The following is a 15,317-nucleotide window of genomic DNA, read 5'->3' as shown; positions in this document are numbered from 1 at the left end:
TTATAGCGAAATCGCATTAATTAAGCGTGCGATAAACCAGAATAACCTGTAGTAGATTCAGAAGGGGATATAATAACTTAGGGATTGGCCAAAAATAATTCTTTTTAACAATAAATAAAACCAAATTAATGACAGTAGAAATGGCAGTACTGGTGATGTGTTGTTCTTGTGTGATGTGGGAGCTGGTGGACCATACTGTGAGCCACAGTGAGCATATCTGCAGTGTGTGTCTCCAGCTCAAGGAACGTCAGCTCAGAGTTGATGAGCTGGAATCGGTGCTTCAGACACTGCTGCATATCTGGGAGGGGGAGAGCTACTTTGATACTGTCTTCCAGGCAGTCACATTCTGTAGCTGAAATATTTCAAATTTGACCACTGGTCAGGATAGGAGGGTGTGACAAGTGAGGCAGGTAGAGGGATCCTAAACATAGCAATGGACGAGCCTCAGCTCTTGACCTTGTCCAACAGGTATGAGGTACTTACTCACTGTGTGGATGAGGAAAGAGTCTGCAGGGAAGATGGTCAAAGCGACCACTGCATCATGGTCCAGGAAGCCATTCAAGTGAAGGCAGCACAAAGGAAAATGATAGTGCTAGGGGATTATACAATTAGGGGGTTAGATAGCATCCTTTGTGAGTTACATCAAGAGCTTTGCATAGTTGTGGGATGGATGGTGGACAGATAGGACAGTTCAAGACAGCGGTGCTGATTTGGAGGATTGGATTGTGATGAGATGGGGAAGGGGAGATGAGGAAACTGGTGAAATTGACATTGATGTCGTGTGGTTGGAGGTTCAAGGTGGAAGATGAGGCTTTCTTCCTCCAGGCGTCGGGTGGCTTGGATTTAGAGGTGGAGGAGGCCCAAGACTTGCATGTCCTTGGTGGAGTGAGAAGGGGAGTTGAAGTGGTCAACCACAAGACTGTGGGATTGTTTGGTATGTATGTCCCAGGGATGTTCTCTGAAACATTCCATGAGTTGGCGTGCTGTCTCGCGAATGTAGACGAAACCACGTCGAGAGCAATAGACACAGTAGATGAAGTGTTTGGAGTTGCAGGAAAATCTCTGCTGGATGTGGAAGGATCCTTTGGGATCTTGGATGGAAGTGAGGGGGGAGGTGTGGGTGCTGGTTTCCTGCAGCCCTCTTCCTTCCTACCTATCTGCTCCAGCCATCCCTCTGACCTATCACCTATCACCTCAATCTACCTATCGCCTTCCCAGCTACCTTCCCCAGCCCCACCCCCACCGTCTTATTTAACTCTCAAACCCCTTCTCCATACCCCCAGCATTCCTAATGAAGGGCTTATGCCCAAAACATTGATTCTCCTGCGCCTCAGATGCTGCCTGAGCTGCTGTGCTTTTCCAGCGCCACACTTTTCGACCCAAGATCCTAGTGGAAAGGCTAAATAGGGTGGTCACGAGGACTTTAAGCTTGTTTAAGGAAGGGAAGGCTGGGGAGAAGTTTTCAAGTTTCTAGAACAAGTAATAGGACAGACAGTATGGAAAGGATCAGGAATCTAATATCAGGCACAGCAGGTAACTATGAGAAAAGGGGTGGTAAATGCAGAACAGAGTGTGTTGTACTTAAATGCACTTGGTATACGTGACAAGGTGAATGAGCTGGCAATGCAGATTAAAATTGGTAGGTATGGTTGCAAGGACACCTCAGAACTAAATATCCAAGGATATAAGAGTTAGGCAGATGGGCAGAAGGGTAAGGTTGTCTTGTTAGTGAGAAATTAAATTAAATCAATAGCAAGAAATGATATAGGTCAGAAGGCATAGAATCTGTGTGGGTAGAGCTAAGGAACCTCAAAGGGAGAAAAGATCCTGATGGCAGTTATGTACAGGGCAGAAAATAAATCAGAAGATAGAAAAGGCATGTAAGACAGGTTCTAATACAATAAGCATGAGGGACTTCAATATGCTGGTGGACTAGGAAAATCAGATTGGTAGTGGATCCCAAGTAAAGGAATTCATGGAATGTCTATGAAATTTTTTTTAAAATATGTGGTGGAGCCCACTAGAGCTGGATTTGGAGATGTGCAATGACTTGATTCCAGAACTTAAGGTGAAGGAACCCCAAGGAGGTAGTGACCACAATATGATAGAATTCACCCTGCAATTTGAAGGGAAGATGATTGAATCAGCTGTAACAATATTATAATTGAGTAAAGCTAACTACAAAGAAGAAGTTGGCCAGAACTGATTGAAAGGGTAGCCTAGCAGGAAAGATGGGGAAACCATCTTTCTGGGAGTAATTCTGGAGTCACAGCAGGAATACATCCCAAGGAAGATGAAACATACTAAGGGGAGGATGAGGCAACCATGGCTGACAAGGGAAGTCAGGGAGAGTGTGGAGGCAAAAGAAAAAGCATACAATGTGGTTAAGATTAGTGGGAAACTTTTAAAAACTAGAAGAGGACAACTAAAACAAGTAATAATAGGAGAAGATGGAATATGAGGGTAAGTTAGCTAGTTATACAAAACAAGATTGTAAGAGCCGTTTTTCATTAAAAATAAGAGAGAAACAACGATGGACACTGGACTGCTGCAAAATGAGACTGGAGAAGTAGTAATGGGGAACAAAGAAATGAAGGAGAAACAGAATGGGTACTTTGCGTCAGTCGTCAGAGTGGAAGACACCAGCACCATACTAGAACCTCAAGAGCATATGATTATAGTGGCCATCACTGAAGAAGTGCCAGGAAACTGAAAGATCTGAAGGAAGATAATCCACCCAGACCAATGAAATGCACCCCAGTATGTTGGAGGAGATTGTGGATGTATTGTTGGTGACTTTTCAGCAATCACTGGAGTGAAAGACAATGTTGTCAAGGAGAATACTGAAATACAGGCTACTAGATTAGATGGAATTGAGGTTCACAAGGAAGAGCTGTGAGCAATTCTGGAAAGTGTGAAAATAGATAAGTCCCCTGAGCTGGATGGGATTTATCCTATGATTCTTTGGGAAGCCAGGGAGGAGATTGCAGAGCCTTTGGCTTTGATTTTTATGTCATCAATGTCTACAGAAGTAGTCCCAGAAGACTGAAGGATAGCAAATGTTGTCCCCTTGTTCAAGAAGGGGAGCAGAGACAACCCTGGTAAATATAGACCAGTGAGCCTTATTTTGGTTGTGGGTAAGGTGTTGGAAAAGGTTATAAGAGATAGGATTTATAATCATCCCGAGAGGAATAATTTGATTAGGGATAGTCAACACGGTTTTGCGAAGGGTAGGTCGTGCCGTATAAACCTGATTGAGTTCTATGAGATGGCGACCATACAGGTGGATAAGTGTAAAGCAGTTGATGTGGTGTATATGGATTTCAGTAAGGCATTTGATAAGGTTCCCCATGGTAGGCTATTGCATAAAATACGGAGACATGGGATTGAGGGTGATTTCGTGGTTTGGATCAGAAATTGACTAGCTGAAAGAAGACAGAGGGTGGTGGTTGATGGTAAATGTTCATCCTGGAGTTCAGTTACCAGTGGTGTACTGTAAGGATCTGTTTTGGGGCTACTACTGTTTATCATTTTTATAAATGACCTAGATGAGGCTGTAGAAGGATGGGTTAGTAAATTTGTGGATTGCACTAAGGTCAGTGGAGTTGTGGATAGTGCTGAAGGATGTTGCAGGTTACAGAGGGATGTAGGTAAGTTGCAGAGCTGGGCTGACAGGTGGCAAATGGAGATTAATGTGGAAAAGTGTGAGGTGATTCACTTTGGAAGGAGCAACAGGAATAAAGAGTACTGGGCTAAGATCTTGGTAGTGTAGATGAGCAGAGAGATCTTGGTGTTCATGTACACAGATCCCTGAAAGTTGCCACCCAGGTTGATAGGGTTGTTAAGAAGGCATACAATGCATTAGCTTTTAGTGGTAGAGGGATTGAGTCTGGAGCCATGAGGTCATGCTACAGCTATACAAAACTCTAGGGTGTGGCCACACTTGGAGTATTGCGTACAGGTCTGGTCACTGCATTATAGGAAGGATGTGGAAGCTTTGGAAAGGGTGCAGAGGAGATTTACCAGGATATTGCCTGTTATGGAGGGAAGGTCTCATGAAGAAAGGTGAATGATTTGAGGCTGTTTTTGTTAGAGAGAAGAAAGTTGAGAGGTGACTTAATTGAGACATATAAGATAATCAGAGGGTTAGATAGGGTGGATAGTGAGAGCCTTTTTCCTCGGATAGTGAGGCTTAGCGTGTTGGGCCATAGCTTTAAATTGAGGGGTGATAGACAAAGGACAGATGTCAGAGGTAGTTTCTTTAGTCAGAGAGTAGTAGGGGCGTAGAACGCACTGCCTGCAACAGTAGTAGACTCGCCAACTTTAAGGGCATTTAAATGGTCATTGGATAAACATATAGATGAAAATGGAAATAGGGTGGATGGGCTTCAGATTGGTTCCACAGGTAGGCGCAACATCGAAGGCCAAAGGGCCTGTACTGCGCTGTAATGCTCTGTTCAAAGAGGATTCCAGAGAACTGGAAAATGGCTAATGTAATGGCACCACTGTTTAAAAAGGAAAGGAGGGAGAAGATGGGAAATTAAAAGTCAATCAGTCTGACCTCAGTCATTGGTAAGATTTGAGTTCATTGTTAAGGATGAAATTGGATGAGGAGGTTGCTAAATAAGAGCCCATGATGTTTGGGGGAAGGTACTGACATGGTTAGAGAATTGGCTGACTGACAGAAGACAGAGTAGGCATGTCTTTTTCAGGATGGCAGCCAGTGACTAGTGGAATTCTGCAGGGGTCCATGTTGGGACTACAACTATACATGTTATACATTAATGATCTGGATGAAGGGATTGATGGCATTATTGCTACGTTTTCAGGTAATGCAAAGATACGTGGAGGGAAATGTAGTATTGTGGAAGCAGGAAGGCTGCAGAAATACTTGGACAGGCGAGTAGGCAATGAAGTGATAGAGGGAATGCAATGTTGGAAAGTGTGAGGTTGTGCACTTTGGTGGGAAAAATAGAGGCGTAGACTACTTTTTGCATGGAGAAAGGCTTCGGAATTCTGAAGCACAAAGGGACTTGAAAGTCCTAATTTAGGAATCTCTTCAGGTTAACATACAGATTCAGTTGGCAGTTAGGAAGGCAACTGCAATATTGGTACTCATTCCGAGAGGACTGGAATACAAGGCAGGGATATACTGATAAGGCTGTATAAAGATTTGGTCAGACCACAATTTGAAATATTGTGAGCAGCTTGGGCCGTGTATCTAAGGAAGGTTATGCTGGCATTGGAGGGATCAAGGGAATGAAGGGCTTGTTATATGAGGAGTGGTTCAGGACTTTGGGTTTACACTCAAGAGTTTAGAAGAACAATAGGGGATTTCATTGAAACTTGCAGAATACTGAGAGGCTTGGGTAGAGTGGAAGTGAAGAAGATGTTTCCATTAGTAGGAGGGTCTTGTGGTCAAACTCTCTACCACTTAACCGGAGAGGCCCTGAAGATGTATGGGAGAATCGCAAGCTGAAATTCTCTTCCAAGCCACACAACATCGTGATGTGGAAATATTCTTTCATTTCTTGACTGTTGCCGGGTCAAAATATTGAAACTCCATTCCTTACAGTACGTTAGATGTATCTACACCTCAAGGACTACAGTGGTTCTCCTTCTCAAGGGCAATTCAGGATGAACATTAATGTTGGCCTTGCTGGTATACTCAGTTCCATGAAAGAACTTAAAAAGTAAGGATACCTGGAATCATGAAAAGGTGATATAAAATGTTCTACCTTCGTATCACAGCTGGGAATAACCTGTATGCCCACTGGGAACCCTGAAATCTGACATTTTTGAAAGAAGAAAGGGATCAACAGAAGAATGTTAAAGAAATCCAGAGGATTCAGGCCTTAGTCCTGGGAAGCTGGTGGAAGATGGGCATAGAGCTGCAGCTGAGGACAAATTCATTCATTCTGAACTCGGGGAAATAATCAGGGTGACATCACAGGGAAGTAGTGAGTTATTTGCTGGTAAGGGAGCTATCACTAGTAACTCATCCTAAATAACAGTTATTTAAAAAGTGTAAAATTACTGAGGGATAAAGATAGAGAGTAAGACAAACAAAGTTTAAATCAAAGCAGTGAAAGGCAGCAGAGCGGAATATGTGATCTGCTATACATAGGGAGTCATGGACCCTACCAGTGTCCAGATGACTATGTGTGCAGGAAGTGCCCCCAACTACACAAACTTGAGGTCTAGGTTTCAGAGCTCGTGTGGTGACTGAAGGTTCTGTGCCACGTCTGTAAGGCTGAGAGGTACATGGACAGCACGTTAAGAGAGATGGTCACACTGCAACTCAAAGGACTGGAGAAAAGAAGTAAATGGGTGACCACCAGGCAGTCACAGAGAAACAGACATACTGCAGGAGACCCCTGTAGTCCCACTCACAAATCACCTTTTTGTTCTGGAAGCTGAGGGTGCCACTGTACCTCAACGGAGTGCAGTCACAGCCAGACTTCTTACATCACAAGCAGTCTGAATGTACAGGAGGGAGGAAGAAGAAAGAAAGAGCAATAGTTCAACAGGGGATTCATTAGTTAGGGGATATTAGAGGCGTTTCTGCAGTCACCGTTGCGACTCCAAGATGTTGTGTTGTTTGCCTGGCAGCAGGGTAAAGGATATCACTGAGTGACTGTAGGGTATCCTGAAAGGGGAGGGTGATAAGTTAGAGGTTGTTGTACACTCTGATACTGACGATATAGATAGAATCAGGGAAGAGGTCTTGCATCAAGAGTTCAGGGAGCTAGGCAGTAAATTAAAATGCAGGACCTTGAAGGGTGTAATTTCAGGATTACTCCCAGTACCATGTGCTACCAAACACAGAAATAGGAGAATAAAGCAGATGAATGCGTGGCTTAAGAGTTGGTGCAGGAGGGAGGCTTTTAGATTCCCAGATCACTGGGAAGCGTTTCTGGGGAAGGTTGGACCTTTACAAATGGAACTGTCTGCACCTGAACCAAAATGGGACTAACATTGTTGCGGGAGAGTTTCCTAGTGCTGCAGGGAGGATTTTAAATTAGTTCAGCAGTGGCGGGGACAGAAGAATTAGTTCAACAGTGACATGGCAGATTAGAAAAGAACAGCGAGTTCAGCTATTTTATATCTCAAGGGAGTAAGGCCAGTCTGGATGGCATCTACTTTATTGACAGGAATATTAAAGGTAAAACAGACAAGCTAAGTTTGTGAATTGACATGTGGAATTGTGATGTTGTTTCCATCACAGAGATGTGATTGAGGAAGAGACAAGACTGCAAATTGAAGATTCCAATCTTCAGGCAGGACAGGGAAGGGTGCAAAAGTGGAGTTGATGTTGCATTATTACAGGCAGAAACCTTCAAACATATAAGAAGTATTCAAATGTGCCACTTGTAATGCTAAATACAAGGCTATGGCTCAGCTGCTGGAAAATGGGTTTATTTTTGACAGGTGAGTATGTGGTGGGGTGAAGGGCCCATTTCTGTGCTGTAGCTCTCTATGATTCTGTGATTAGTTAGGGAGTCAGTTATTGCGATAAGGAGGAATGATATCTTGGAATGTCATCAAATGAGGCTTTGTGGGTAGATCTAAGGAATAAAAAGGGGGCAGTCACACTATTATAAGTGCATTATAGGCTCCCAAAAAGTCAGTGGGGAATTGAGCAGCAAATATGGATCAATTCACTAAGGAGTGTAAACATAATAATAGATTAATTATATTAGTGGATTTCAGTTACTTCAATACAAAAGGTTTGGTTGTAGATTTCTCAAAATATATACAGGAAAGCTTTTTATATCAATATGGAGGTGGCCATACAAGGAATGGTTCAGTGCTGGACCTAATTCTGGGGCATGTAGCCAGACAGGTATTTGAGGTGACAGTGGGGGCATTTTAGTGATAGTGACCACAATACAATGCGTCTTAAGTCGGTTATGGAAAAGGAGAAATATGGTCTATAAAAAGAGGGCTTTGGTTTGGGGTAAGGCAAACTTTAGTAAAATAAGGCAGACAGGAACAACTCTTGAGGATTAATCTACAGCAGAACAGTAGGAAGTGTACACAAAGGTACTGGGAAGAGTCCCTTTGATATGTTCCCTTTAGGCTGAAATATAAGAGTACAAGCCCAGAGAAACCAGGATGTCTAGGAATATTCAGAACTGGATAAAAAAGAGAGATGGATAATAGGTACAAAGGGAGCAAAACAATATATAGGACCTAAGGGATGGAAAATGCAGAGCTCAAGAAAGCAATTAAGAAAGCAAAGAAATAAATGACTTGGATGAGCAAGTGGAAGGGTAGGTTAGTAAGTTTGCCGATGACACAACGTTGATGGAGTTGTGGATAGTGTGGAGGGTTGTTGTAGGTTGCAATGGGACATTGACAGGATGCAGAAGTGGGCTGAGAAGTGGCACATGGAGTACAACCTGGAAAAGTGTGAAGTCATTCACTTTGGAAGGTCGAATTTGAATACAGAATATAGGGTTAAAGGCAGGATTCTTGGCAGTGTGGAGGAACGGAGGAATCGTGGGGTCCATGCCTATGGATCCCTCAAAGTTGCCACACAGGTTGATAGGGTTTTTAAGAATGCGTGTGGTGTGCTGGCTTTCATTAGTAGTGAGTTTAAGAGCCGTGAGGTTATGCTGCAGCTCCATGGTTAGACAACACTTGGAATATTGTGTTCCGTTCTGATTGCCTCACTATAGGAAAGATGTGGAAGCTTTAGAGACGGTGCAGAGGAGATTTTCCAGGATGCTGCCTGGACAGGAGGGCATGAATTAAGAAGAAAGGTTGAGGGAGCTAGGGCTTTTCTCATTGGAGCGAAGAAGGCTGAGAGGTGACTTGATAGAGGTTTACAAGATGTTGAGAGGCATAGATAGAGTGGATAGCCAGAGATGTTTTCTCATGGTGGAAATGTCTATCACAAGAGGGTATAATTTTAAGGTAATTGGAAGAAGGTTTCAGGGAGATGTCAGAAGTAGGTTCTTTACTCAGAGAGTGGTGGGAGCGTGAAATTCTCTGCCAGCAGTGGTAGTAGAGTCAGATACATTAGGGACACTTAAGTGACTCTTGGACAGGCACATGGAAGTTAGTACAATGAAGGATCTGTTGTTTAGTCTGATCTTCGAGTATGATAGAAGGCCGGCATAAATTGAGGGCTGAAGGGCCTGTACTGTGCTGTACTGTTCTATGTTTTAAAGAAGGGCTATGAAGAAGATTGGATGGCAAGATTAGGGTGCATTCCAAGATATTCTTCAAGTATACCAAGGGGAAGAGAATAATCAGTGGAAGAATAGTGGAAGAAGAATTAGGGACCAAGGAAGAAATCTATGCATGAAGCTGGAGGACTTTGGTAGAATGTTAAACAAGTACTTCACATCTGTCTTTACTCCAGAGCAGGAGCATGTAAGTACCAAATTCAAGAAGATTAACTGTGATGTTCTTCAGCAGTTTTATATCAGAAGCGAGGAAGCATTGGAGGCTTTAGAGGGTTTAAAAGTGGACAAATCCCCAGGTTTGGTTGATTTACATCCCAAGCTGCTGTGGGAGGAGTTGAGGGGGAAAATAACAGAGGCCCTATTCCAATTCTTAAATTATCTCTGTGGTATGTTCTTATTAGCCACGCAATTTAAGATTTTCTTCTACATAAAAGAAAATTGACCAAATGATCCATATTTAGTGTAGCCAGATTGGTTGCATTCACCAAAAACTTGCAATACCCTGGCATTTTTAGTCCCCTACTCTTACTGGCACATGTGTTCTCAGGGCCTAAGGAAACAGGAAGATATAAAATTGAACTAATCAATCACAATCCTGAGCTATAGGGATTGTATTTTCCACTTTCACAGAAGTCTACTGTCTTTGAAACTACTGCATGAACTATTGATACAAGCACATTTTCACATCTCATCATAGCAGTTAGAATTTTCAAATTCTGAAATGAAAAGCTAGTATCAATAATGGTGAGCACAGAACTGTATCCTTTGGAATAACCTGCTGGTCCTATTGCATGACACCGAATTATACAACAGCGCACAAATTGAGAATCTGACACAATGTATAATTTAGCACAGAGATTGCTCATTAGGGCTAAAATTAATCATGTTGTCAGATGTAACTGTTAACTTCATCCTTCACATGTATCCAACATGACACATACAGAACTATTCTCCACAAATCTTATATAAAAACAGGCAAGTTAAAAAGCCCCTAGAGGGACACTTGTGTAGACTGAAGCTTTTACCTTCACATGTTTCAGATTCAGGTTTAAATACATATCCCTTCGGGCAGGAACAAGTAAAACTCCCAGGTGTGTTTCTGCAGAGACCATTGTCACATAACAGACTATTAATAAAACATTCATCGATATCTGAAAATAAAGAAACATTCTTAGTAAGCATTAAAATAACAAACAAACATTCATTTTATTATTTAAAACTCAGCAGGAGATTAATTTCACAATATGATTAGATTAGATTGCTTACAGTGTGGAAACAGGCCTTTGGCCCAACAAGTCCACGCTTCGAAGAGCAATCCACCCAGACCCATTCCCCTACACCTAACACTACGGCCAATTCACCTGACCTGCACATTTTTGGACTGTGGAAGAAAACCAGAGCACCCGGAGGAAACCCACGCAGACACGAGGAGAACGTGCAAACTCCACACAGACAGTTGCCTGAAGTAGGAATTGAACCCAGGTCTCTGGTGCTGTGAAGCAGCAGTGCTAACCACTGTGCCACCGTGCCAATATGTGAAAGACAAACTTATCTTCAAGCAATGAGATGGTGCTTATGCTTCTACAAAAGAATTACACAGGTTTGATTCCACTCTCAGTCTCACTATCTCAATAAAATGGTGAATAGCGAGTAAACATTTCCTAATTGTATGGTTTAAGGGAAGTCTACATCACCAGCTTCTGAGTGAGTAGTCAAGAGTATCGTGGGAGCAGATGACCCGGTCCATCATCTTGCCACAAGAGATAAATAATTTTAGCATTCATGATTCTCAGGGTTTCAGGACATATCACAACATTATTAGAGTGGTGTTTGAAAAGAATGGTTAGATATCACAACCTGAAATCAATGTTTTTAAATTTAGATGTGAAGTTGAACATGCTTGTGATGTGCATAGAGATGTTGCTTTATAATGATACGAAGATTTTTAAACATGGACTACTTGTGAACAAATCACTGTGATGTGTGGATTTAACACAACATTTGTGAATCTCAGTGAAAGTAGAAACATTAAGAGTATATTTTATCAATCGTTTCACTGACATTTGTTTTTGGAGTTTGGTTGTGTAACATAGTGATTTTGTAACTGGACAAATAATCCAGACTCACAGACCAATGATCCAGAGACAATTCAATTCCTATGACACATAGTAACTAAATAAATCTGGAATAAAAGAAACTTAAACATGGAACAGTACTTAAGAAGCTACTAGATAGTCTTCAAAAACGACCTTGTTCACGAACATTTTTTAGGGAAGAACATCTACAGCATCATCCCAGTCTGTCCTATATGACTCTAAATCACAGAAATATGGATGAAGCTCAGTCGCACTCTGAAAAGGCCTAACATGACTCTCAGTTGTATCAATCTGCAATGCAAAAATGAAGTGAGACAATCGTTGTTGTGTCTAACACTGGAAACGACAAGGGACAACCAGACTTGTGAATATTTCCTCATTAAATTTTGGGGATATGCAATACATACAAAATACTGAACAGCTGTTCCATTGACCAGTCAAACAACATATATATATTACAAAAACCCAAAGAATTGTGGATGCTGGAAATCAGAAACAGATTTTAGAACAGAAATCAGAACACACTTAGACATTTCAGCCAACAAGCCAGGCTCCTCTATTATCTTACAAAAGGAAAGCATTGTGAATTTTGGAAATCTGAAACAAAAACAAAAAATGTCGCAAAATATAAGCTCAGCAAGTCAGACAACATTTGTGGAAATGTCATCAACCTGAAACTTTAGCTCTGACTTTAACAATACCTGAGCTGCATCTGTGCAGAGAAAGATGTAAGTTTAGGTTTCAGGTTAATTTTTGCTGCCTGATTTGCTGTGCAATTCTTGCATTTTTGTTTTTGTCCTCTCTCATTATCCCTGAGCGTATCTAACAACAAAACAAATCAAAGAGATCTGTGGGAGCTCTGTGATATACTGTCAGAAAGGAGTGGTCCTGACCATGAGTGATTCTGGATCCCATGAAGTCTTGTGGCACCAGGTTAAACTTGAAATCTCTTACTTGTTGAGATCTATTGATTTCTCTCAGACTATCAATAAGTAATGCACATTGAACAACACATGAAAAAAATATTGAGAGCCGCAATGACATTGAATGTACTCAAGTGGAGGACATCAATATCCACAACTAAGACAGGGTCAGTAGCGAGCCAATTCCTTTAAGCATACATCACACTGAGCCAGTAACAGGTGGGAAGATACTTAACACAAATGAAATATTTATTTGACCTTATCTGCACAACCAGTGCATAATTCTTACTGAAACAACGTCTTGTCTTTACATGTTGTGTTGCAGACTATTTCCTGAAACACCATAGTTTTCTGAAAGATTGCCATATTCAAGAATGTCTCTTGTACAATCATTTTAGCAGAGTAGCCAGCCAGAGATCATTACCATGAAGTTGCCCTTTTCTGACAGTCAGTTAGGCAACAGAGTCAATGAGTCTGGTTAGGCCACAGCGAGAGTGTTGTGTGCAGTTCTGGAATCCACATTAGAGACGGGATGTTAATACACTGAAGAGGATGCAGAGGAGATTTTCCAGGATGTTGCCTGGGTTGGAAATGTTTACTTATGAGGAGAGATAGGAGAGACAGTGGTGCTTGTCCTTGGAGCAGAGGAGACTAAGGGGGGGACATGATTAAGTTGTATCAAATTATGAGGGGGGGGGGGGGGGGGGGTTGGTAGGGGGATGGCGGTGGCACAGAATACATTGGACAGGAAATGACATTTCCCACTTGGTGGAGGAATCAACGACCAGGGTTATAGATTTACGATAAGGAGTAAGTGGTTTAGAGGGGATGTGAGGAAAGTTTTCTCACACAGAGGGCGGTGGGAATCTGGAACTCACTGCTTGAAAGGGTAGTCAGGGCTGAAACCCTCATTATATTTAAGAAATATTTAGTTCTGCACTTGCAATGCCAAGGCATATAAAGCTATTGGGTAAAAACAATGACTGCAGATGCTGGAAACCAGAGTCGAGATTAGAGTGGTGCTGGAAAAGCACAGCAGTTTACGCAATATCCGAGGAGCAGTAAAATCGACGTTTCGGGCAAAAGCCCTTCATCAGGACTTTTGCAGAAACATTGATTTTACTGCTCCTCGGATGCTGCCTGAACTGCTGTGCTTTTCCAGCGCCACTCTAATATAAAGCTATTGGCCAAGTACTAGAATAGAATAGTTAGGTGACTGCTTTAGACTGGCAAGACTGAATGGACTGAAGGGCCTTTTTCTGTTCTGTACATTACAATGACTATGACAGATTTCACAATTAACATATTAAGAATTGCTGCATTTTAACAGTAAAATTTGAGTACAGGATGGTGTTTATTAAGCTATGCGAAGAAATAATTTGATTCAGCTGTAGATTCATGCAAATAATGCAATGGAAGAATGCAAGTAGCTAGAGATTAGCAGCCAGTAATCAAGTTCACACTTCATATTGTAGCCAATGAAAGTATCAGCAAGAGTTGGGTCCAGAGATGATCCCATGGTAGTAGCATCTACTTGGGCAGACATGATGCTGTTAAAACGGGTTAAATATCTTGGTGAGATCAATGCAGACAATATATGGCAGTTTCATTTGATTGCAGCTTTTCTTTTGCATCTGCCAGGCTGAGGAGCTCATGTCAAATGTAGATCCTCCAGTGAAACCAAACGGGGACTGGGGGGGGGTACATGGATTCAATCAAGACCTATAGTCTGACAAGGGCAACACAGACAAATAATTTTGATACTAAGATACCAAGCAGGGGGGGGATCCAAGATGGCGGCGACCCAGCAAGTCTGAATCTACAGTGCTCCTCCCAAGACTTGGGTAAAGTGGGTCACCCACCCCCACCACACTCACCAAATCATTTATAATAGTTGTTTAATTTAATTAGTTGTTTAATATTAAACTTAAACAATCGAATCTTTAATTAAAATGACTAAAGGGAAGGGAGCCCGCAGCTCTCAACAAGCAGGAACCCCTCCCCCACCCTCTCCAGCTGCAGCTGAGGCGTCCACAGCCGGCCCGGGGGGACTTACCTACAGTAACAAGCCTTGTGGAGATGATCTCCAAGCTGGACGCGAAGATCGACGCTTTCATCGAGGAGTCCCGAAATCGATGGGACTCACTCTCGGCCGCGCTGCAGAAGCACGACCGAGACATCCAAGAAATTGAGTGCCGAGTCGGAGGGGCAGAGTTAAAGGCCGCGACCTCCGAAAGTGCAGCTTAATCGGCCGTGGATCAGGTCCAGACTCTCGAACAGCGAGTCCGGACCTTAGAGAATTACATTGACGACCTCGATAATCGTTTGCTGGGCCTTCCCGAACGGGAAGAGGAAGGCCAGCTTACAGCATTCTTGGAGCAGTGGCTGCCACAACTTTTAAATCTGGAAGCTGGATCAGGCCAGGTAAGGGTAGAATGGGCCTACCGGGTCGCAATACGCGGGCCCGGCTCGAACCAGCGCCCACGCCCGGTCCTGTTCCGGCTGCAGAGCTATAGGGAGAGGCAGATACTCCTTGAAGCCTCTAGAAATCTCGAAAAAGACCCCCAAGCTATGATCGATAAAGGATCCAAGATCATACTATTTCAGGACTTTTCCATGGCTCTGGTTCGAAAGAGGAAGGCATTCGACGAGGCGAAGAAGCGTTTAAGGGACTTAAATATTCAGTACTCCTTACGCTACCCAGCGACGTTACGCTTTAACCTAGAAGGATCCGTATATAACTTCGGATCGCCAGAAAAGGCTAAGGAATTCTTGGACTCTCTTAGATAAACTGTAAGACATAATGGATGTTGGTTTGCCGTTCCCCCAACTTTGGTTTATATCCCCCCTTTTTTTTTCTCCCACCTTACTATTTAATATTATCATGGGGGGGTGGGGAGAGGGATTTGATTTTCTCCCCCCCCTTGGGGTTGCTTTCTTTTATTATTTTATGTATATATGAGGGATGTATGTATATGTGTGTGTATATATATATATATGTATGTATGTATATATATATATATATATATGTATGTATGTGTGTGTGTGTATATATATATATATATATTTATATATATATATATAAAAGCTGGGGGGTTTGG

The 15,317-nt window shown here is 42.4% G+C and overlaps 1 protein-coding gene across 1 annotated transcript in view; it reads right to left on the bottom strand.

Annotated features, from left to right (window-relative positions):
* The window catches only part of LOC122542423 (fibrillin-1-like), a 598,619-nt gene that overhangs the window by 264,464 nt on the left and 318,838 nt on the right, over positions 1–15,317 (bottom strand). The window contains exon 19 of the mRNA XM_043680114.1: positions 10,223–10,348. Within this exon, the coding sequence (XP_043536049.1) occupies positions 10,223–10,348 (126 nt within the window). The remainder of the gene's footprint in view (positions 1–10,222; positions 10,349–15,317) is intronic.

This window comes from Chiloscyllium plagiosum, chromosome 40 (genome assembly GCF_004010195.1).
Source record: "Chiloscyllium plagiosum isolate BGI_BamShark_2017 chromosome 40, ASM401019v2, whole genome shotgun sequence".
NCBI lineage: Eukaryota > Metazoa > Chordata > Chondrichthyes > Orectolobiformes > Hemiscylliidae > Chiloscyllium > Chiloscyllium plagiosum.
Note: the sequence above shows the minus strand (reverse complement) of the source record. Positions and strands in the feature narration are given on the sequence as shown.